Source organism: Opisthorchis viverrini (genome assembly GCF_000715545.1).
Source record: "Opisthorchis viverrini unplaced genomic scaffold opera_v5_151, whole genome shotgun sequence".
Classification (NCBI taxonomy): Eukaryota; Metazoa; Platyhelminthes; class Trematoda; order Opisthorchiida; family Opisthorchiidae; genus Opisthorchis; species Opisthorchis viverrini.
In genome coordinates this window covers 1077906-1102148 of record NW_008751807.1, presented here as the reverse complement: position 1 = coordinate 1102148, position 24243 = coordinate 1077906, and the positions used below count along the sequence as shown (strand labels likewise).

General features: G+C 45.1%; 2 protein-coding genes across 2 annotated transcripts in view; one reads left to right on the top strand and one right to left on the bottom strand.

Moving 5' to 3' along the window:
- Positions 1-1033: 1033 nt before the first annotated feature.
- Positions 1034-16957, top strand: T265_06919 (hypothetical protein; the record flags this gene model as incomplete). Its single annotated transcript, XM_009172317.1, has 5 exons — positions 1034-1216; positions 1267-1400; positions 1466-1810; positions 9207-9283; positions 16658-16957. 3 exons carry the CDS (start codon positions 1141-1143, stop codon positions 1808-1810), a joined length of 555 nt encoding a protein of 184 aa, XP_009170581.1.
- T265_06920 (hypothetical protein) overlaps positions 15785-24243 on the bottom strand; it is a gene marked incomplete at both ends in the record, with an annotated part of 27226 nt that continues 18767 nt past the window's right edge. Inside the window, 4 exons of the mRNA XM_009172318.1 lie at positions 15785-16111; positions 16179-16351; positions 18475-18843; positions 23320-23499. Of these exons, the coding sequence (XP_009170582.1) occupies positions 15785-16111; positions 16179-16351; positions 18475-18843; positions 23320-23499 (1049 nt within the window). The remainder of the gene's footprint in view (positions 16112-16178; positions 16352-18474; positions 18844-23319; positions 23500-24243) is intronic.

Sequence of the window (24243 nt, the reverse complement as noted above, 5' to 3'; positions counted from 1 at the left end):
GATTCCCCCCTTTGCTTACAGGCTTAATGGTAGAGGACGGTCGAAATACATTGCAGGTGAGTGTAGTTGTGTGCCCGGCCGCGGTATTGAGGAATACCGGGTAACATAATGAAGAACTAAGATTTGATTCATGAAGTTTCAACACGATGTCAACGTTAACTTCGACATGCTAGTCGATTATATAGCAGAGTATTACGAGCTAAGAGGACAGGCTTTAGCATCGTCCTCGTGGAGCGCAGTGCCTTTCTCACTAGGCTGCAGCACAGGCACGTCGTTCCAGTCGTAGTGCTTTTTTCGGACACGGGAACGGTGTGTAGAATTAGCCTGCGGTTGTTCAGCCAAGCGGAGCTCATATTGTTATTGCAGGGGCTCTCAATCATTCTGATTGGAGTAGTTTAAAGCCAATTGGAGAGCCCCAAATACGTCCCAGATTTTCCCTCTTATTTAGGACCTCAACTCTCTATCAATCTGATCAATCAGAGAAATCACTCTGGGGCGTAATAAGGTTCTTGTGTTACCGCCGAGCTGTGTTGTCTTTGGTTTTCAGCCCTAAGCAGGTAGTCTCGGATGGTGGGTTATTGGGTAGTATTTTGTTCCACTCGGCGGATAACGGTAACGCACTGTAATGCTGCTGATTGACCGTCAATATCTAGTTTCGTGAAAAACGTTTCGTTGAGATCTGTTGGAGCATACCTCACAATTCGGCGCTGTCTGTGCGAAAAACAAGTGTCTGACCAAGTCATCAGGGTTGCCGTTACACATGCACATTCTCGCGTACATTTTCCTCGGAAAAGGATGACTGTTCTCAGCTCAGACCATAAAATTTATCAAGTGGTTGTGTGTGGCTTCTCACCAGAGACCGACTGCCCATTCACCGACGCTTATGGATTGGATTTTCGAAACCGCGATCTTGTCGATTGGGTTATCCTAGTAAGTGTACTACCATTTGTGCAATCTTGGCTATGATACAAAAATGTGAATGCGTGCATATACTCAACGATGACTAGTTTTCCACTTCTGCTACATTTTAGGTTGACACTGACAAGAATTCTATCTAGAATCCAGCCTATGCGTGTGTACTGGAGGTTCCGACCTGAGCCTTAACCGGCCTGTTCTGCCTACCTCATCTTGCTCAATGAAATGGACACTGGATTAGAACTTTTCAAAATGGTGCGGGAGACAAGTAATGCCTTTTGCGCAGATTGTGGTGATCCAGGTAGGAGTCGATTTATTATGTGAACGGTTCATTCCTATTCGTCTCACTAGGTCCCTTGTGGGCGTCGTGGAATTTGGGTGTTTTTTTGTGTGTGAGGTGCGCAGCCGTACACCGAAAAATTGGCACCCACGTTTCCAAGGTGAAATCCTTACAGCTAGACTCCTGGACCCCAGCGCAAGTACATGTAAGAACAAACTAGTAAAATGTCATCAAATCATCGTTGTTTTTCGTGCCTCCCTTCTCTAGGCTATGAGTCTTAGCAATAACACACAGAGCAGGAAAATCTATGAAGCAACCTTACCCGACAGCTTCATTCGACCCCAATCAGACGCAGGGCTGGAGGCATTTATCCGGGCAAAGTACGAACAGCGAAAGTTCGTTAGGAAATCTGTGGAAGATAAGCAGCCGCCAGACCTGCCTATCACGTGTCCTTCGGTCAACAACGAAACCCATCATAATGGAGACTTAATTGATTTGAACAGTCTTTTGAATGAGCCCACACATCCAAATCCAGCAACCACAAGCACGTCGGAATTCAGCTCTTCCATAATGGCGCTATACAAACAGTCCGTGCCTGGTGAGTCTTTGTTTTAGGATGCATATGTTTTTCAAACCAGCTGATGAATGTTAGCGTTCAACCAAGTCAACTAAACAATCGATAACCTGGCTTCGTCCCTATTCAGATGCTGGGCCACCTGGAAGTATCTCAACCCTCGCAGCTCATTCGAACTGCACGGCCGCTTTGCATGGATAGCGTACCACAGCGGAACTATTGTTTTTAACTTGTTATTTAAGCCTCGTTTGGAGATTTTTCTCACTAAAAGTCTACAAAGTTCTTTTTGCTCCTAGTGTCCTGGTCGTTTTGACCCACCCTAAAACGATTAAATTGTGGCCCAATTCTGTGCAAAATACTCGAGTGATATACATTCGAAAGATTTTACAATTTTCCAGAAATCAAGCAATAATAACTTAATCGATTGGTGGCAGCACCATTTCAAAAGAAATGAACTACTAATTCTGGATTGAGAGAAGTCTTGGTAGGTCTGTATAGGAGATGTGACGACTTATCGAAATCGACTTTCTCATCACTCTCGTTTGAACAGCCTCCTTGTCTTGGCGCAATTAATCTAGTGAATCCACACCAAGGAGAGAAAGCAGCAGACTCGAGCTTCACTCTAGTTGGTGCTCATCAGCAGTGCCGGAATTTGAATTCCAGACATTCGCCATGCGCCATCGGTGCACGCTGGATGTACCTGAGTTATCACGTCTGCATAGACTGTGCTCACGCTTGAACGATGAGATTGGTGTGCCCAAATCCACGATACAGTCACAGTTTATACAGACGCCCAAACAGGTAAACTGATCAACAAACTCAAGTCCGTCTCCCTGAAGTTTCTAAGGGATACACGGGGACTCAAAATACCAAAACGACACTGCGCTTTGAGGGTGCGAAACGCATATTGAAACTGTGGATCACACCCGAACTTCTAGTTACTGCAGACTGTGCGACTGCTGATCGTCAAATAACGAGGAAATATCACTACTTGGTCCAATTCTGCTATTTTTTTTCTCATACTTCCGATACGAAGAGCCAGAATCTATTGAAACTGCCCTAGCATTTGGCGTAATGTAAAGATGTGATCATTGCATCCTCTACTGAAACCTTGCCTATTGCTTCCAATTTTATATCTTACCTGTCGGGATTAGGCATCGCGATATTACTGAAGCCGGTAGCCGCGTTATACCAGGTATCAGGGTGATGCCTTTATTGTTGAAACGGTCGGCCCGTTTACCACTTTTAAACAAAGGCCCGATTGATTGGTCCCAATGGTCTGGAGCGCGTTCTTATTTCGAAAAGGGTCCGAACGATCTAGTTAAGGCAGAACACAAAGATGCACTGCCGACTTTAATTAGCTGGCCCGACAGTACGCTAGCATTTCAGGGCAGAAAGCCATATGAGTATTTTATCAACTGAGGAATGGTCTAAACTCGTAGACCACTGCTCGTACTGGACAGGTCGAATGAAAGACAGGTGTAGAAGCCGATGACTAACTAAGCTGTCGTTTGAAATGCTCTGGCTAGCGATCTAAACGTTTTTATTAACTACCAGGTTTCCGTTATTATCTTTGATTTGTTGACCAACAGTGTTAAGCCCTGTTTTTTTGGATTAGCTGGAGCAGCTTCCGTACACTTCCTGTTGCATTATCCTAGTTCATTCTTGATTCTTTGCAGTGTAATCTGCGACTTCTTGTGGAAATGGACAGTCTAGCAACGGAGCTTCATTCTAGGAGCTGAGAGTTAAAACAACAACAACACAACCAGCTGCGTAAACTGAACAATCACCTGAAGTTCTCAGTTGATGGCGTCCAGACAGCAGAGCTGCTACAATACCAGCTACTCTGTTCGTGAAATACACCCAAAAAAAACTTCTATCAATAAAGTATGAAATGTTCGCTTAAGATCAGTTGGTTTACTAGCTGGGGCCCGATTAATGAAGGTGAAGTGACAGATGTGAGCTGTGCTGTGCAGTCACCTCCCCCAGTGGCTGGCGCGTCTACAGCTGGGCTCTGCGGAAAACGATCGTCACACAAGGCGGGAGGGTAGTTCAGAGAGTGTAATAAAGAAGCAAAGGAGACGTTAGCAGTCCCATGCTTTCGCCTGTCGATCCTGATGCACTCAACGAATAAGGCAACCGGCTAATGTTGGGTAAGGGCTGCAAAACCTAGAGAGGAGGATGCTTAGGGTACTCATCCAAAGCCTTCGGTTCAGAAGCCTAATCGCGAGACAGCGGTGGTCCGCATGAGACTATCACGGTAGTCTGAGCTTCAAGAGACATTTTGCCACACTTTTTAACCCCCAATCTGGAGAGTCGGAAGACTGCTTGTGAGACTCTACGCCGCAGTCAGTATGGCTCAGTGCTTTGCTGAGGCGCGAAAACGGTCGCACGACAACAAGGTCTGGTCTTTTTGCAGCATCCAGTGTCCGCTGGTGGTGCAGTTGGAACACGCCCCCTCGCATGTCAGATGTCCTAAGTTAAAATCACAGCGGGACAAGGATATACACTACTAATAAGGGTGAAGTTCTTTGCTACAGGCTCACTAAAAGAATTGCGCCAGGAGAGGACTTTTCGAACGAGGATGATGTGAACCTTAATTCTACAAATCCACAGACCACCTGCAACATTTCTCGGAGTTACCGAAAAAGACGCAAAGGAGCAGAGTGCGGTGAATGTAACAATAGTAGACTTGACACTGTAATTACTACGTCCTAAGGGACCACCTCATGCAGTCTCCTAGTAAAAAATAACCACCCTCTGTGCTGTGCAGTCACCTCCCCCAGTGGCTGGCGCGTCTACAGCTGGGCTCTGCGGAAAACGATCGTCACACAAGGCGGGAGGGTAGTTCAGAGAGTGTAATAAAGAAGCAAAGGAGACGTTAGCAGTCCCATGCTTTCGCCTGTCGATCCTGATGCACTCAACGAATAAGGCAACCGGCTAATGTTGGGTAAGGGCTGCAAAACCTAGAGAGGAGGATGCTTAGGGTACTCATCCAAAGCCTTCGGTTCAGAAGCCTAATCACAAGACAGCGGTGGTCCGCATGAGACTATCACGGTAGTCTGAGCTTCAAGAGACATTTTGCCACACTTTTTAACCCCCAATCTGGAGAGTCGGAAGACTGCTTGTGAGACTCTGTGGACGCCGCAGTATGGCTCAGTGCTTTGCTGAGGCGCGAAAACGGTCGCACGACAACAAGGTCTGGTCTTTTTGCAGCATCCAGTGTCCGCTGGTGGTGCAGTTGGAACACGCCCCCTCGCATGTCAGATGTCCGGAGTTAAAATCACAGCGGGACAAGGATATACACTACTAATAAGGGTGAAGTTCTTTGCTACAGGCTCACTAAAAGAATTGCGCCAGGAGAGGACTTTTCGAACGAGGATGATGTGAACCTTAATTCTACAAATCCACAGACCACCTGCAACATTTCTCGGAGTTACCGAAAAAGACGCAAAGGAGCAGAGTGCGGTGAATGTAACAATAGTAGACTTGACACTGTAATTACTACGTCCTAAGGGACCACCTCATGCAGTCGAGCAAATGTGGTCGTCTTCTCCTAGTAAAAAATAACCACCCTAATAACAAAGTGACCACGTTTTTGGTTTTTAGCTGTCGTGACACCCCAAGGAAGCACGAGGGCTGAGATACCCCCAGGCTGTCCAAGCCTAGACAGGAGCAGTCGAGCTGGGGTTCGAACCATGGGCCTTCTGACCAGTAATGTCCCTGACTACTACCCTATCTCGCGCCCTCTCCTGGTGGGGACCAATAAGTACTGAATGCAAGAAAACAGGAAATTCGTTTTATGTGAGCAAAATTCAGTTCTACTCTTTCTGGAGCACTTATTTTTGGAAGCTTTGTTCGTACTTCGGACGCAAGATAATTGTCTAAATTGTACTCAAGTGCAAACGGTCGTGGTCCGTTCACCCGTTCGGTCTAGTGGGAACAACTCAGCTTTCTGTGTTATAATGCTAGATGAATTCCCATTGCACCATCAGATTCTATGCATAGGTCAATCCGTGATGATCTCGTTTAATATATCCGCTGTGTAGTCATCAGCATTTTCACTATCAACCCACAACGCCTAAACTCTTTCAACTCCTTGGAAGTCGCTTCGAAGATGACCTATCAGATTTTTTAAAAACTGCGTGAAACTTCGGAAAAGCCTAGCCAGCTGAAAAAGATACCACATCCTCATTGTCCAATGTCTAAATGCGGCATAATTCCCGGTCGCTAAGTTAAAGGTCCCTGATTCGTTAACTCGGCCCAAGAAGGTTGCTAATACTGCTCCTCGAAGGTTTTTGCGCCGGAGAATCGATCACTGCTGCCGGTTGGTTGATTGTCTTCGCTTTCGGATCTGCAACCTAGATACCATGGTATCCACCTTGCGCCCAATGGATATCTGCACCATTTAGTGTAACTTGTACGGAGTCGTGGGAACCGCACTTTCTGAGCCATCAACAAGTTCGAACACCTAAAAATGGACTATCAGCAGCCCACAGCGCATTTGTTCAACTAACAACCGACAGAAGTCTAGACGAAGCTGAAAAATCGACTATACAGAAGGGCCTGAATTTCAGCATCACTTGGAAGCCTTTAAAACCGGGAGAGAAAATACCATGTGTTGAGCGACAATGGCTAACGAACATGATATTGGATTGTTGAAATCTTGAAGAGACAAAGGCCGACAAACCTTAATCTCATGAGGAAAGGACCGGGTGCCTTCAGACGCTTAAGGCACAAGAAGACTTCACACAACAAGGGCTGTCAAAGGAAATATGACATTCATAATAAATTGTAAAGATCATGAGAACAAAGCAATCGGCCATCTAGCTGCCAGACCATACACGCTTATTGACAGTGAACGTAATAGACCTGCACGTGCCCTAGTGCCCTCACGGCATCAAGCCTAAATGGAATCCTTGTGGTTCACTCTAGTGCCCAAATCGAATAAGTTGGCTGGACTTTACGGACTATCGAAAATACACAAACAGGGCACTCGGTTACGTCTGATGTGGACTGCTTATACCACTTACAAATTATCCAAACAAATTGCAACAATAGGAAAGCCGTTTGAACAGGATTTGGTCAGTAAAATGACAGATTCAAGCGATTTCGCTCAGACTGAAAACCCGCTAACTCTTGGTGACAGTGAGACTTTTATCAGTTTTGATGTTTCGCTTTACACTTCGCTAATAGCTTAGGATACATAATACACCTAGATGATTATGTCAAGTTGAATAGCCCTATCCCCCTCTCCGTGCAGGGGATTGCATAAGGTCTGGGATCATGCTTGCTATCTGCCCACTATATTCACGGTCAAATGCCAGATTTACCAACAGACTGATACCACGGATTCTCCTGTTTCACCCAACCTATTCTTAGCACAGTTCGAATCTCAGGCATTGAGCAACTTCGACGGCCCACCAAAAGTTTAGCTAAAATAAATCAACGACACAATTAATATCATAGGGACATGTTATGCGAATCAGTTCTTACCATGTCTGAACATCTTGTGTGACTCCAGTCGTTTCACTGTAGAACTTGAGGAGCCTAGCGGAACGATTGCTTTTATTGATTCTTGCTCTCCTTGCTCTTTTGAAACCACAGCACACCACAAGCCTAACCAATGAGATCGCCACTTAAACCTCAGTTCTGCCCACCCGTTGAGCATAAAGGGAGCGATAATTCGCGTACTGGCTCATCAAGCGAATAAGAGCTCTGGTACCCGCTTTGTCTGAAAGCGAGATAACCCATATCAAACATTGAGAAGCAATTATGTGACGCGTCTTATAGAACATATGCTTTAGCCACCCAACCGAAATAACAATAAAATCGAGGGTTGAACCAATTGATGTCGTGCGGATTCGGTGCCGACGGCGCTCATTTGAAAGTGTACGTTACGTACTCTCCGGCTTCACCATCCGCACTACTTTCCAGATGCACACTGCAGAGACCGAGAGCATGACCCGCCCAAGCCTGTTTGCACAAGAGTGGCTGTGTCAGTCGTAACTGTGTTTAAATTGGGCATACCACAGACAATTGAAGGTTCGAATCAACGAATATAGACCACACTCTCGAGTCCCTCCAAGAAACGCGATCGAATTGAACAAGCTCAGCTGTCGCACTCCGTGCGGTTAGTTGAGGATCTGGGTAACATGAATGTAATGCAGTAATATCTAGACGTACGTATGACCAAAAGTGTTCTGCTAACTCAGTCGCTGATAGCGTTATCTACCATTTGGTCTGGCCTAATTCACTCTACGAGGACAACGCAAGCACGGCAGGCCGCACTTGACACGGCAACTCAGTCCCAAGGTCAGGTGTGAACTACTTTCATGGTGTTCCTTCACGTGCAAATGGCAATGGCTAAGGTCACCCCCGTTTGAATGCACTATGACTGCTGTGTGGTTGCCAGCATTTTCACCGTTAACCCGTGACCCTGACCGCCAATCGCACTGTGTAGATAATGTTTGTACGGGACTGCCACAAATGCGTTAGTTCTTAGGTGAAATTGTTGTGCATGTTCGTGGTAGATTTACCAAATCTGTTGAAAACAGTTACCTGTATAGCTCTGGAGCTATACTCAGGTGCATATGGAACTGGCCGCCATGCGACAAGGGACACTGTTGTTTACCTGTGACTACTAACTGGATGTTCACGACTGTGTCAATGTTACAGATCGTAGAGGGTTAATTTAAAAGCCGTTTTTAAGTACGGAAACCATAGCACTGATTCTCACAGAAGATGAATATTTTTGTGTTTTTTTTTAGTGATCGTTTGCTTGAAACTTATCGTGGAATCAATAATAACCGTGCTGACTTATGAACTGCGATAGTGCTACCACTTAGGTCTAATTGGCAAATTTCGTCATCGCTTCTACCCGCATGTGTTTTGTACTGAAACCGAAAGGTTCAGTAACAAAGATTTTCCACCCTACAGCAGGCGGTCGCCGCCGGATTTCTCCTAACAAATCTATCTTTGCTTCATTTGTCGTCCTCGGTTCATGCTCTGGACTTCGTAGTGCTACAGAAACGTGGAAACAGACTGAATACGGAGACTGTTCGGTAAATGTTCTACGACCATCGTTGAGTAATTCCGTAAAGATGAACGGACAACTCGTGACAATTCTGGTCCTGATCATTACCAATGGATCTTCGAATGCAACTCACTGCCGTTGAGGAGCAGACTAGAAAAAAACCCTTTTCACTTCATCATGCATTAATATACCTGGTGTTTTTCATTTCCCCTCAAACCACTCAATTCCTAAAAAGTCATTCCTGGCCTCGTTGACCATTTGCATTGTCTGTATGTTCCTCTTGGAACATCCTAAGTTGGAATTCGGTTTGTTACATGCCTTACTGCTCTAGGAAGCTTTTAGACTATCATTGTTAGTCATACCAGATGAGAACCTGATTGTTACGCTCCTCTCTCTTTTAGTAAACCCGCTTCCAGTGCCTCCCCCTGCACAGGTTTCTCCGCATTCAGGATTTTGTCAATCTCAGTATTTCAATCAGGCAAGTACGAGCTGCGTAACTGAACTTTTCTTTCATTCACAACATTGTACTGACAACTGTTTAGACCCGTTACCTGATTTGTGCTGCCACTTCCAATTGTAACGAATTAAGAGGACTGTTAAGAAGTCCTCCGTGGATATTTCTTTTTACTCATGCAGCGTGTACGTAGACCTCTCATTTTAGAAATCTAGAGAAGACTTCCATTTCTTGCTTACAATAACCAACTGCAAGGGACACGCACCGCCTGCGGCAGCCTGGTTTGAAGACTGTATGATGTGACAGATGTATCACAGCTCGTCCCAATCAAAGTAGAGAAAGCGCGGGACTACCCGACCCCCTTGAGACCCTTAAGTCGTAGTAGTCGAGCTTCAGTGCTGCAATAGTCACGCGGGCTACACTGGCTGAAACTCAGTTCCATAAGGTTCACCCATGTCAAGAAGGCCGACAGGCAGCAGCCCGACGAAGAATAATGAGCCCCCGTACTGCGTGAAATCGTATTACAAGATGCTCTGGAGATAAAATCCTACTGTCATCTACGATAGGAGTGCGAAGGTAGTAAGGTATTCCTTTCAGGTGACCAGCATGTCCATATTAATGAGGGCAGCGATGCTTTCCTCCCAGTAAAAATTTGAAAAAACCTTGACTAAATTTGGACCAGCATAACCACTGACACAGTGATACATACTGGTGAAAAGAAGAAGGCCTTCGCTGCAGAGTTATTCATCAGAAAATGCCAACTGAACAGTTACAGACTATTGGACAGGGAACCAATACTCTCATATGCATCTTGTTTACAAAAACTGAATATCCATCTTCTCTTTGAACGCGTCTTTCTGAAATTTCCTGAATATTCATTGACTGTTGCTCAAATTCAAGCAAATGCTACAAAGCAACTCCACAAATTCCTCAATAGATCTCCCTTTTCAAGAGACAACGCGAATTTGCAAGAAAACATACTACTTGCATGCCTCTCCCCATCAGCAGTATCACCGTTACACTGGTACCTAGCCTTCCCTAAATTCTAAGAGTCTGTTTCACACCTGCTTTAAATCTCTTTACTCTGTCGAGTTGAGCAAAAGGTAACTTTGCTCAGGTCCTGTTCTCTTTTTCGACCGTTTTGGGTCTCCGAAGTACACACCCAAAACTCCATTTCCGTCGCACACCTCAAACCGCCCGGTGATCCTGATGTAGTGGCTCGTAGTATACGAGGGGTGGTAGTTGTGCTTAGCACCACGGTTAAGTGCGCTCTACTGGACTATATTCCAGTAAGTAGTCGTTTATGAGCTGTTTGATTGACCGGCTGTCGACCCGGTAAGTGATGTATTTCTTGTGTCAGCATACTTTCTAACAGACGATAACTCTGATGCTGAGAAAGATAGCTTCTATCGTGATTCGTCACATTGCTTCAGTCAACGAGGAGTACCTATATAGTGATTCTGGCAGGTGATATAAATTCCCATTTCGGCCAACTAATCCCTGAAAAAGCTCATCTTAGCGGTAGATTAAAGGTCGACGCTCACCATACTGATCGTGAGGACCGACTTCTTGACTTATGTCCGCTGAACGAGGTGATAGTGTGGCCAGATTTGTGCCGATTTCGCGATAGCCAGGCATACGTAAAGCCCGAACATGATGTTGTCAGCATTCTGAAAGAATGCGTCATATCTGATGGTTTCATCTCTTTGAATTAGGGGGCCAAACTGAGTTCCCCGTTCCGTATGATTACCTTACTTGACGTTGGCGAGTCAGCCGAAGTGATCGCCAATCTGGTAGATGTGAGCTAATTGCTTGGCCTTATGTAACTCGAAGCTGTTTCCAGACTCCAAGTCTTGACGCATTTGAAGTGTAATCAATACAAATACACTCATTCGAAATCAATTGGGTTTCATGGGAGACTCGTGATTCTCTCGTTTGTGATGTTCTCCAACTGGATGTGCCGCACACAGGCCGCCTCATGTTTCAGTTGGTACGATATTCGAGATATCGCAATATATTTTCATAAAGGAACCTAAAGTAGAACATAAGGTTGACGGGAACTCGGGGACTGCGTCTACCTGATAAGCCCCAAGAAGGGCGAAACCAGTCGTGGGCTGTCGAGGAGTTTTCAGCAACTTTGTGAGTAGCTTCCCCAATGGAATCAATACCGTTTTTGTTTCCATGCTTCTAGACCGCATTTTTGAGTTAACCGAGATCGTCAGTCTGTCGTCATCGAAAAACTGGCTAGACCAATCAGAACGATAATTCAACCTGAACCATTTTCGTGAACAACTAGTGCTTCTACTTACGAGGCTGGGTACATAAGTTCCAAGATTATACGTTATAATTTTGGTTAAGTTGTAGGTTTGATCTGACCCTGTATTAGCGAAGCTTGATCTTTAAACTATTCCTCGTAACCATCGACAGTTCGTTCAAGCTCTAGTAACCACTGCAATTTGTTTACTGATTTTACTTGCTTTCACGGTCTTAAACGTACGGCTCAGAAGCCCCAGCATCTCTACCCATTTCACTTGAATCGCAAGATGTTGGTCAAGAGTTAACCTGTACGTCAGTCTATGTGATGACCGGTTTTCTAAGTAATTTTCAGATTGGCAATCTGCGTAAAGATTTTGAGGATGTGGTACAGATCAGTTCGCTAGCATGGTCATTAAAGTCACTGAAAACAGGAGGCATCGCTAGCAATGCAAAGCTACTTGCATAAAACATTGAGGTGCTGTTTGGTCACTCTACCTGAGATCGGTGTATCATAAATGGGATAGTGCGGACACATTACAATGACATTGAACTTCCAATAGACCGATTTGGATAAGTTGACCGAAATGTTAGTGTTACGATCAGACAATGCCCGTCTGATAATGTACCTTGACCTTCGTTCAGCTAATCATACACGTTTTTGGCCTAGTTGAGTGAGGCACCCTTCGTTTTGCAGGTTCGCCTGTTTTTTCCTTCACTAATTATTCGGATCGGTGGACTGATGCATGGCTGGGCCTTCTGGAACATACAGCCCTACTCTGACCATTTGTGTGCACAAGGGGCTGCTGTTTCGGTATCACCACCTGACAGTATCGGAGTCAATTACGCAAACCACATTTGATGTTGCAGTGTTAGTATGACAGTTTCGGATTCCGCCGAAGACACACAAAATAAACGCCCATCCTGGGTCGAGATGGCTCAGTGGTTAGAGCGCGAATTTACTGACCAGAAGGTCCGTACTTTGGACCCGACCTCTGCCTCTCAACTTCCCCTGTCTAGGCTCGGGCAATCTGGCAGTATTCCAGTCCTCGTGCTTCCTTCGGGTGGCATGGCATCTAGGCACCGAAAGGATGTTACAGCTGAGCGATTATCTTTATTTATCTTTGTACTGAATTTTTAGTGGACCTCTACAAAAGGTTAAGGTGAGTGTCCACTTCTATATCCATTTCCATGAAAAAAACCGTCGAGAAGATATTCTAGCATTCCTCAAGATGTTTCCTTGAGAGGACGGTGCCGAGAGGATGTAAAACATATTGAGATAAACTGAGGCCAACACGGCTAACGCCTGCTAAGCATGTGATATTCTTGTGAGGTTATGTACAAAGGCGGGAGAGATGACTCAAGTGGTTAGAGCGCGAATTTACTGACCGGAAGGTCCGTGGTTCGAGTCCGACCTCTGCCTCTCGACTTCCCCTGTCTAGGCTTGGGCGACCTGGCAGTATCCCAGCCCTCATGCTTCCTTCGCGTGGCATGGCAGCTAGACACCGAAAGGGTGTTACAGCTGACTGGCATGTACAAACGGAAGTGTTTCCACAGACCTACTATCTCAGATTACTTGCAACTATCAATCTTATCCATAATAACTGCACCATACCTCCCTAATTTCCTTCCTGTACCATGAAAAAATACTCCATAATTCCGAAATCATCCCCCCAGGATAAAACGCCAAAATGATAATGCGCCTGACCATTTGTGTGAATATCCAGGTCGACCGTCAGTCAGTCAGTGTTTCCAGCCAGCGCAAAAACTACCATTTCGGCCCAGAGGACAGGCCCGGACGATAAGCATGTGGGCACACCTTGTTAATGCACCACTATCCATTCTCGACTATTGAATGTTTGAGCATACATTGCGGTTGAATTGACCAATTTCACCACACCGTTATTCCCTGAAAACACCCAAAGCAACCGGACCTGTCAATCCAGCAAATGTGGCCCCTTCATTCGGGTGCACTTCTTTCGAGTAGAAAATCTGGTATCCCATGTATGTGCTTTCCAGTGGAAGAACTACTTACTCCCTACTTATTTATTCTACTGCCCCCTACTGAAAACCACATTTCATTGCATGTGCACTCTGCTGGTCACTGATGAGAAGTGTAGTTGCATCAGCTCACTAGTAATTAGAACCCCTAAGTGGACGGCGAAACAATAACCTGCTTGTTTGCTGCATGTAGTACCGCTGTATCTGTTTCGGTTACGTTACTGTCTAATTACAGTCAAATTTCTTCACTTTAATTGGTTTCGGGAAACCGTAATTGCGTCATTGCTTTTGGGACGTGATTACTCCACAGCTACTTTATCATTATGGAAAATACGTCTGGGTGGATAAATAAGTTTCTGTAATTCGAATGGAAGCAATCAGTGGGCCCCACACTTGTTTGTTATTGGCCACATTGTTTTTATCGATATGAATTGTGGTTGATACTTCTACTGTCTAAGGCATTAGTGGTCGAAAACCTTAAGAAGCCTCATATCATCTATCCGCAGAGGTCATGTCTCGCACCCATACAACAACACAGCCCTGGTACACACGACCCTTAGATGAAGTGAATTGCCTTTTTGACGCGACAAGTGACGCAAATTAGCAAACATGATTCGAGCCTTTGAGATTCTTGTACTGACTTCATCAGACGCATTTACGTCAGAGCTAATATAACTACCGAGGTGTGTAAAATTCTCCACAACCCCTGTGATTCTCCTAAAATTGTAAAGGGTGCGCTCATACACTATACGTTCTGAAGCAGGACTTTACATTTGAAGGGGCTTGATGCATGCCAAAAGATGGTGTGATGGTGATCAGTCTATTCAACAGGATTGGTGCTTCTCATTGGTCTTCAAAGATGGGGGCGATGTCGTCCGCGTACTCTAGATCGACAAGCTTTTTACTAGCAACGATTTGGACCCTGGGGTTTTGAAGACTTTCCATTGTTCGCCTCATTATATCATCAATGGCAAAGTTTAACAAGAATGGACACCACTTTTTGTAGGAAGCTCACTGTACACTATCACACTTCCATAATTATGTGAATATAGTGACTGGATTATGGTCACATACTTCTGGGGCATGCCCTGTTGAGCAGACGTAGTTAACAGCACTGGTCGATCGACAAAATCGAATTCACCGTTGAAGTCAAGGAGCACCAAGATTGTGTCGTCTGTGCATGTGGCGTTGCTCTAACATTTGACGGAGTGTGAAGATGTGGTCAAGTTACGCTTGATTCTCACGAGTCGGTTTTTCGCGTGACACCGTAAGACGATAAAGAATCAGTGACACCAGAGGCCTTGACACAACATCTCTGCGAATACCCTTTTTGAAAACGTATACTATTATCGATTCACCCCGGTTGTCTGGGACGGTCTCTTTCTCCCAGATAGACCCGAATAGGCTAAACAAGCACTGACTGAAAAACCCTGAAAATCCTTTAACAGAGCAGGCATCCAGCAGCACGACATTTAAGTAGATGTATCATTTGGACACGTCTGAGGGTGAAGGCGGCTCCGTATTCACAGTTCACCTTTCTGTTAAAAGTCAGGATTTCAGATTGGAACTAGCATGTGGCCAACTGAATTGCTGTTCAAGGTGTTGTGGCCAGTGGTTCATACGCTCTCCGCTGGATATTAGAGCTGACAAGAGGCTTCCGAGGACCAGTAGAACGAATCAAACAGCCCGCGGACGTTTCCAGCATTTTTTGTCTCCACCATTTCTTCGGCCTATCGTGTCCACCAAGCTTCGCCGTCTGCATGGACCCTCAGTTTCACCGGGCGTCTGAGGATACGTCGAGTAGAATTGGGGTTGTGGCCAAGGGGAATCTGTCACTGGGCCTCCATCCTATCAGAGATCCAAATTTTGGATGAGCTTGGTTGAGTTTTACCGCAAACAGAAGTTCCGGCTCTGAGCAGCGCCTTATATATCTTTCCCCAGTGGTCGTTTGTACTCGACATCGGGCCGTCTGGCAGGCGTACACGTGCATAGTCGGAGTCCACGCTGGTGTTTCAGAAGGAGCACCAGGCACCGATAACTGACGGCGATGTGGTCTATCTGGATTCGAGGCTGGTTCGATGGTGTACATCACATTTTAAAGCGATTTCCGGTGTTCCAGTTATTAGTACTGCAAAGGAACAGTCTGTGGTGGGTACACATCTGGAGCCTCTCGAGTCCAATTCAAGGCGACCACCCAATCAGACCTCAGCAGCGTTTAGTCTACTAACCTGGGTGCTCCTGTCACCAGCAACCACAACGATATATGAGCTTTTAGTCTCTTGTGAATGAGCACCTAAAGCGCCATAGCAACTGTGTGGCAGATTCGGAGCTACAGTTCGTTGGTTCGAAAGCAGACACAATAAACGGGTTATGGTGGTCCTCACTTTCGCGAGATTCTTTTACCGACGTTGCCAAACGAACCGCGCAGAGGCGACTATCAACGGGTATCCGAGCAAGTGAAGACGCTTCCTCTCGGTCGCTCAATACAATACCCACTCCAACATATCCAGCTGCAAGGGCCTCTTCATCACCGGAGTTTCGCAGCAAGAACCCGGAAAAGAGTGAGGGGACATTCAGATCAACTACATTACTCGCGTCCTGTATCCTCGTTTCTGACAGACAGCATGCATCAATTTAAATGGAATCCAGCATGCGAGCAAGTCACCTGTTGTCCTCTTTGCTTCAGTGTACGAACACCAAAGGCAACTAAGTAGATCGGTTTTCGGGATTTGAAAACAGACTTCGAAGTATTCAGGGTTGTTGCTGAAGTCCGGCGTACAGAAGCTGCAGCTGAGTGTGATACACGGTGAACAAAGCGGTCAATCCTAGTAGTGAGGTCTACGGGGAGTATTGAAATTTGGGTGGATTAGGTTTGAAGAGGGAAAACTTGAGAGGGTAATAAGGGAGTCGTCAGCATTAGCATGTTTTCCCTGCTGTGTGCAGCAGGGCGACCCGATATCCGAAAATTCCAAGCTCATAGGTTTCCTTTAGACTACTTTTCTTGATGCTTTATTTTGGCTATCCCTATGGTTCCAAGCTCATGGGTTTCCTTTAGATTACTTTTCTTGTTGCTTTATTTTGGCTATCCCTATGCTTATTTTTTGCCGAACTTCATAATTACTCTTCATCTTCTTCCGTCATCAGATCACTCAAAAGCTGGCCGAGATCAAGGCGCAGCAACGGTCGTCTAGTCACAAATCTTCCGCACCACCACGGATGTAAACCGCTTGTCTTTCATCTTTATGTGATACGAAATTCATCTGGACGCACTCGACTCCTCACTTTTTGCAGTTTTTTTGGAATCTGTGCTGTTCACCTTAGTTGTTCTATGACACATTGTTTGAATACACTGTTCGACTATTCCTCACTGTTTGAGATAAGCTGTTTTCTGCTATCCTTTTGTGGTTCCAGAACTGTCTCCGAACCTAAACTTTTCTGTTGATAATCCACCTACTTATAGAAGTATAAGTAGTTTAAAGTTATTTCTGAACCCAAACGTGCATTAAGTAGCCGCAAGCTGCCAACGTGTTCGGATTTTGGTAACTTTTTTGTCTCGGTCCTCGTATTCAGTACCAGATTTATGTTCTTCCACTTATTGTGCAGCACAAAGGATGCTTTAGGTGTCTGCTGCAAAGTCATGCTTCAGAACGTGCAGTCTCCGAACATATCCCTTAAAATCCAAGGAGAATCACTGAAGACGGGAAAACTTTACATACCTCGGTAGTTGTATTAGCTCTGACGGAAGTGTCCAATGAAGTCAGTGCAAGAATCTCAAAGGCTCGAATCACGTTTGCTAGTTTGCGTCACTTGTCGCGTCAAAAAGGCGATTCACTTCATCTAAGGGTCGTGTGTGCCAGGTTACAGTAAGGGCTGTGTTGTTGTATGGGTGCGAGACATGACTTCTGCGGATAGATGATATGAGGCTTCTTGAGGTTTTCGACCATCGATGCCTCATAAGTGTGGATGGCTTTGGATGGCGTCAGCGTTTTAGGAAGCAGGTGATTAGCAAACCGCGACTTCAGTCGCGGAAAAATAGACAAACCTTATGGTTGTACGACAGTGAAGCATCGGTGTCAACACTGATGTTGCTGCCTTTGATGATGATGATGCTACGAAGCTGCTTGATAAACTTTCCATTATTCCATGTAGGTCGCACGGAGTGATTACTAAAGATCCTCAGACTGCCCACTGCGGATTTCCCCTTCCTTGGATGGATAGACCTGCCTGGTGTTGTCCAGTGGTCAATTATCCCAGAATTCAAGAGATCTCAGACTTACATTGTTCGGGCATTGTTAGTATCTTGGCGTAAATTCATGATGTCAGTACGACTAACTATGATTCTCCGTAGATGCTCATTTGTTTCACTTTGTCGCAATTCACTCGACTGGCTTCCTATGGTGCTATTGTTTCGTACAGATGGGACACAAATAAATGTCTCTGGCCTTAAGTGAGTAGCCATTAAACGGAAAGCTGTCTAGCAAAACCTCAAAATACTCTTCCCAACTACCTATGTAATTTGAAGTCAGAAAACTGAGCAAGTGGCTCTCAACCTCGGTTGTTGAATTCACCTTTCCCAACGCTGAACTTATAACGGGACCCAAATGAAGTACGGTTAAAGAATGCTCCTATGTGTCCGACCTGTCATCACGGTGATCAGTTGCTATGACATAAGCAGGCAGATCCAAATTCTATCTTACTTTTATTACGGAGACATCAGTGAAATTATTTCCGGTCCCTTAGTTGTAAAGGCAAATGCACCGATCTATGGATGGTTTTTGAAAGAATCTTAAGATAGACACAACATTTAGGTAGTCAAGGAATGCAGAAACCAGAGGAACCAAGTAATACGGGCAATGAGGTCAATTAAAGCAAGGTGAATGGCTTTGAAAGCTGAGGAAGTTCGAAGTATACAAACAATTTGGGTGCAAATGAGCACATGGAAGTTAGCTCTGATCACGGACTGTGTGTTGTTTGATGACCGTGAGGGATCACAAAGGCTGATGAGGGACGGGTAAATGGTTCGCATCCTGGCGAAGGATGATACATATTATCAGAGTGTAATGCGTTATCTTGGTCCAATTTTTTCTCGCTTGTGGATCTTCGGGGTGGGCAGGTCTTTTCCATACTAAGGTCGGTTTCATGTGAGTGTTCGCAAAACTGCTCCAAGTCCTGCGTATTGTACCCACATTCTTCGCAAATATAGAGTTTGGTACGTCGTTCTTTGAATGCATATGGCAGCGGTTGACCATGAACTTTTCTACAATGTGATTCCAAAGAGCAACGCTGAGTAAATGCCTTTCCACACTCGGTACATTTGTAAGGGCGAACACCTGTAAGGTAAAAGAGAACAATTTTGAGCCCAATTGTTGTTGGCATCGTTTGTGATAGCCTTGTCGCTCGGGGCGTCTATTTGTCAATCTGTCCATCAAATTTGAAAATTGGACTGCGAACCAGTCGGAAAGCCTAGTGAACAGATGTACATTCGATTTCCGAACGCGGAGTACGAGTATTTCGATACGTTGCTGGCTAGAAATTTATGCTTTATATCTATTCCTAAGTCTAGCTAATTTCCGGCGAAAGCTGGTGCCAAACAGTATTGAAGCTAAGGTACATGTTATACAGTGATCCCCTCAATAGACAAACTTACATGCAATAACGCCTCACTCTCTCAAGGAAGACGATTTTAGAGAGCCTGGAAATTTTTGCTTCAGAGTATCCTCCAATAAGCATAAGGCACACCTACCAGGAAGGCTGAAATCACTCTTGATTATTATTCAATGCAGTCACACTGGTCGTCAGGGCGAAACTGTGGGGAACGAGCAGTGCAAAGCGGAGACGCTCTATTACCGGAGAATAGTTGGCTGTTCCTTCTGTAATGACATAAGCAACGGAGTGAACCGAACGAGTCCGCGTTGCTACGATTACAGATTCAGCCAATAGCGAATAGAAAACAGGCTGTTCTCTCTGACAAGCGAAAATCAGTACATACTCAAATAGGAAGTTGTTTATCCATCGGAGCGCCCGTAGCTTGTATGCAAGATGAGTGCGCCACTGTAACTATCCTTCAGTGGGTGAAAATGCGTTCCTCACCACCGTTTGGGAGGCATTCAGGTAACACAGTGCCAGTTAGTTGAATTTGAGAGCCGTGTACGGCCTTGTTTCGATTGAGCACACTCGCAGCCATGAATATTGAGCGAATCACTGCTAGTATTCATGGTGAATGGAAGATCGAATGAATCTCATCTGCTATATTATTTAGCCTGTTAGTCGGTAACAGGGAGAGAGGGAAATTCACTCTGCTCCATCACTTATAGCATGGCATTGTCCGCCATCTCGAAGGAACCCAGCGATCGAATTTTACTGGGTAGGATCGAAGTATTTCCCCTCAAATACATTATTTAACCTAATATCGGGGTGTTAGGGTGATATTTTTGAGGATATACGGAACTCAGATGTCCGGTATAGACACGTTGGGGTGCTGTTCAACGACGGATTATGGTCAACTACCGTGTATCGTTAAAAATAATGTCAAATTCTTCAGTTGGCTGTTGAGCGAAAGTATTTCGGAATACAACCACTGTGTGATTCTTTAGAGTCCCACTCAATCGGTGTCAAACCGCGGCAAGCAAAGAAACAAACGATGTCTGAGAGCATCATTTATTAGGGGAGAGGGACAACCGGATCCTACGAAGCTTGACCACACGAAGTTTCACCTCCCTATTGAAACTCGTCAGGTGGGTGCAGTGTGCTCGTTCAGCTCACCTGGTTAGCAGTCTCATGATGCTGATGTGGGAGAACAAACTCAGCTGCAATGAATAGGGAACACTGTATCCTTTGAACACCCAAGAGCACGTCTGTGTTAAAAGTACTGTGTGATAAGTGAATTTACGTTTCGACCACTACAGCTGACCTTCAGAAGTAGAATGATCAGGATTATGAAAAAAATAATGTGTGAGCTTCACATCCATGTCGACAGGCACCCCACGGCAACTCAGGAAAATTGCCATTAGACTTTTTCACGTCTGGTTTCGTACGGCGTGACAACCGACTAGACATGGTCATCCACCCCACACAATCACTCAAATCAAAGTTACCACCAACGGAGGATTCAGTCAAGCAAACTTCACGAACTATGCTTGTCACAGTAAACTTGATCCGTAACTTGTCTATGTCCCATGAATAGTCAAAATACTAGTTTCCGATGGGTACGAAAACTGCGCTTTGCTTGATTTACTCACGCCCGACCTATTGGTGTACCAGGTTGCGGAGAAAGTCTGTTGGCAAGTGATTTGTTGTTTCGCTATTCTCAGCACAGGGTTGTTAGCGGCATATGCGTCCGTACCAAAACGGTTTCGTGTCATGTGGTTCAAACCAAGTTTTCTATGAACGTTTTGGTATAGTTTTAGTGACAAACTGAAATCGATCATCCGGTGACCTCACTAATTGACAGAATCTGCCCAGGTATGCAGCCAAGAGATGAAACCCTTATGCCTGTTGATGCATGCACCAAAACCTCTATGACAATTTTCAGTGTTTGGTGCTATCTGGTCGTACCTGGCGCTGATCTTTGCTCATCGCTATACCCCTAATTAAGAAAGGTCGTACCTGGTTGAAGTAAATCGGTCTAAGTGGTGGAGCGGCTTTGTTTTCACTGTCTGACAAGTTTGTTATACAACTGCACTGCTCATGAGTCATAAGTAGATTTGTTAACAAACACCAACGGTGATTAGACTGCTTGCAGTCGATGTACTTGTCATTCTCTGCGTGCATAAGGTCGTAGTGTGTTCGCATACGAAGATGCTACACGACTTGTCTTAATCCGCCATTCTTTATGCGCTCCATGCACCGAGAAACTCCAAACCCGTGACACTGGTGCAGGATAGTATGCCAGATCCTAAGGTGGCAATTAGCTTGCAAACGTTTCTTCCTCATACGAGGCATAAACACCAAAAGGCTCACCGACGATACCTTCCCCTTTGATGACTAAACCAATTACCAAGACTGGAGAACAGATCAGTTGCCCCTTCCCCCCGAATTAACAGTATCCGGGCTATCAAACAGTCACTTGCTAACTGGTGACGTTTCCCGCTGCGTCACGTTTCCTGGTTGCGATTCGCCACCCAGTTCGGTCTACCCAGTCACATGCTGCCTTACAGATTTCTCCAGTCATAACCGAGACGTAACCACAAAGCTTGTTCTCTTGCTAGTTTTCTGGAATTGCACACACCCCATCCCTGCATTCTCGTTGCGTCACAGTCGACGCATGATTCTGGCAACTGCATGTAACTTGTAAAATGTGTGCCGCAGTAATCTATCAACCAACTTTCATCAAGTTTTAACAATCTAAAACCATTTAAAACGATCTAATTCTAACTGCATTTGGTATTTATCTAGCTAATGAGTGTTATTCACTTTCCTCACTATGAAAAACTCCGGCTAATTGTGGTCATCTTCTGTGGTTTTCGTTTATGGATTCCCAGTTATGAGTAGGTGGCATCCGAATCGACTTACTGTTCAGCCAGTAGACGCCTGTGCACAGTCGGAGGACGTTAGCGCCGTTGCACACCCTAGTGCCGACATGGTGATCCCTTAGTTAACGAATACAAAAAAATATGATCACATACATAGTTTTCTCGCATTGCTTAAGAACACCGATGTGGTAAAAATCAGCTTGTGCGGCACCGATCATATCCACAAGTCGCGGTGCGCACCACATCGCGCAAAGCCGTAGTCCCGTATGTGCCATAGAATGTTCGGACGCGAACAGTGTTACATTCAGACACAAAGTGACAGGTCAACAGAGGATCACGTCCCCAGTGGAACGAACTTGGCAACATGGTTGCTGGAAGAATGGGTAGCATTCTCGACTTCCGTCCCGTCTGCCGGGCTCGATTCACATAGAGGTAGACGACGAAGTGGAGTATGTAGATATTCCCTATCTATTGCTCAAGTTCACTGCGTAAAGAACCCGAAGAAACATTGAAAACGATCTATTTGGGGATGAAACACAGACTCCTTACGGTCCACTTCAGAAAGATATCAGGTGGTCGACTGGAATTTCAGGTTCAACCACATTTCACCATTGGCAACGGTTTTGTCTTACAAACAGCCTCATTCAAGTACCCAATTTACGAAACGAGAACACATCTCCCAATCAGCTGATGTATACTCTATTGACGATTAATTCTTGACATATCTTCACAAAAATGGATAGCCATATCATCAGCAATAAAAGCTAACATGAAACCAGAACCCACTTGGTTCGTTACGGATCGATTTGCAAACCTATTTTCCGTTAACCTTACAAGTTCACTGAGAAGTATGACAGGTCGACTTTGCAAATTTTCCGGGGTTTTCATGCTTACTTCGGAGCGTTGGCACTGAGCATCTCACGAAGTTAGAGGGAAATCTGATTCCCAGCTTTTCAGTGAAGGTCATCTTCACCTTGCGGGAAATTTCAAAATATAAATGGCGTGTTCAATAAGAAACAATATAAGCAATGTAGATTTTGCTTTTGAGTGATCCTCAGGATTGGTTAACAATCCGCACAGCTGAAGGATGAGAGGCACTTATATTCTGTGCCATACCAAGATAACCAAAATTTAGCCAACGTGACTAAGGAGTTAAAATGTCCCATGCCTATCCAAACGTTTGCAGGCACGTGTCATCGCTGAGGTTCGCGAGATCCACACTATTGAGGATTCCCAATAAATTTTCGCTGGCTGAATAGATCTTCCACATCAGACAGGACAGTTTGATGAGATGTCCAGCTATATACGCGTGACGAATGAACCAATTCCACCTACCTGTATGTGTCCGAGTGTGTCGTTTCAAATCGAAGGTGTCGTTGAATCCTTTGAGACAATACTTGCATAAATAGCGACGCATCTGACTGTGACATTTCACATGACGCGTCAGGAGACGGAATAGATGAAAGCGTTTGCCACAAGCTCTGCAGAGATATTCGTTAGTACTGAGCTGTTCACCTGTCGCAAAAGACGAGAAGAGCAAGCATCAGGATAAGGTGATCTATCATCTTGAAGAGAACACTGAATAAACGGGATCATAAGAAAGACTGGCGGATTTTCATGTAGCAAGCCAATACCCTAAGTTGCCTAGGCTTTCCTTTAGAAGGAGTGCTTTGTTTTGAATCAATCACTTGCACAGGTGCGTTGGTGGTGGGCACATTGCGTAAACAGTGAATAAATTCAACCTAGACAGTCATGTGACCGATCTCCTAATGAGTCCCAATAACAAACGAATAACTCCGTATGCCTCAGCTTTCCAAGAACTTACCACATCTCAGAACCGCAAAGGCGTTTAACCAATACAGCGCTGGAGTTCGGAGCTACAAACAGAAGGATTAAAGCTATTGCCAAATCCCATCTGTGGTACGTGATATGTATTCACTTGGTTCATTCGGTCGATACAGCTACCAGCGAGCAGGCAGTCAGCAGGTGACCTTGTTCTGGATGCACTACTGCCGACACAGACGACACATAACTTACATCTTCATGCAATATTAAATTTTCTGATACGAACTGTAGTGTAGTCCCATCTCCGTAAGAGCTAAACGAGCTGCACATCAATCGTAAAATTTAAACACTCCACCTAGATTGTTCGTTGCCATCGGCAATATCTTTCAAGCCAATAGTCGAAAATTTCCGTGAAGTATCCAGGCTGTAGTGGACGTGCACCCTAAGTACGCTGTGGCGCAGGCCTGTTCATCT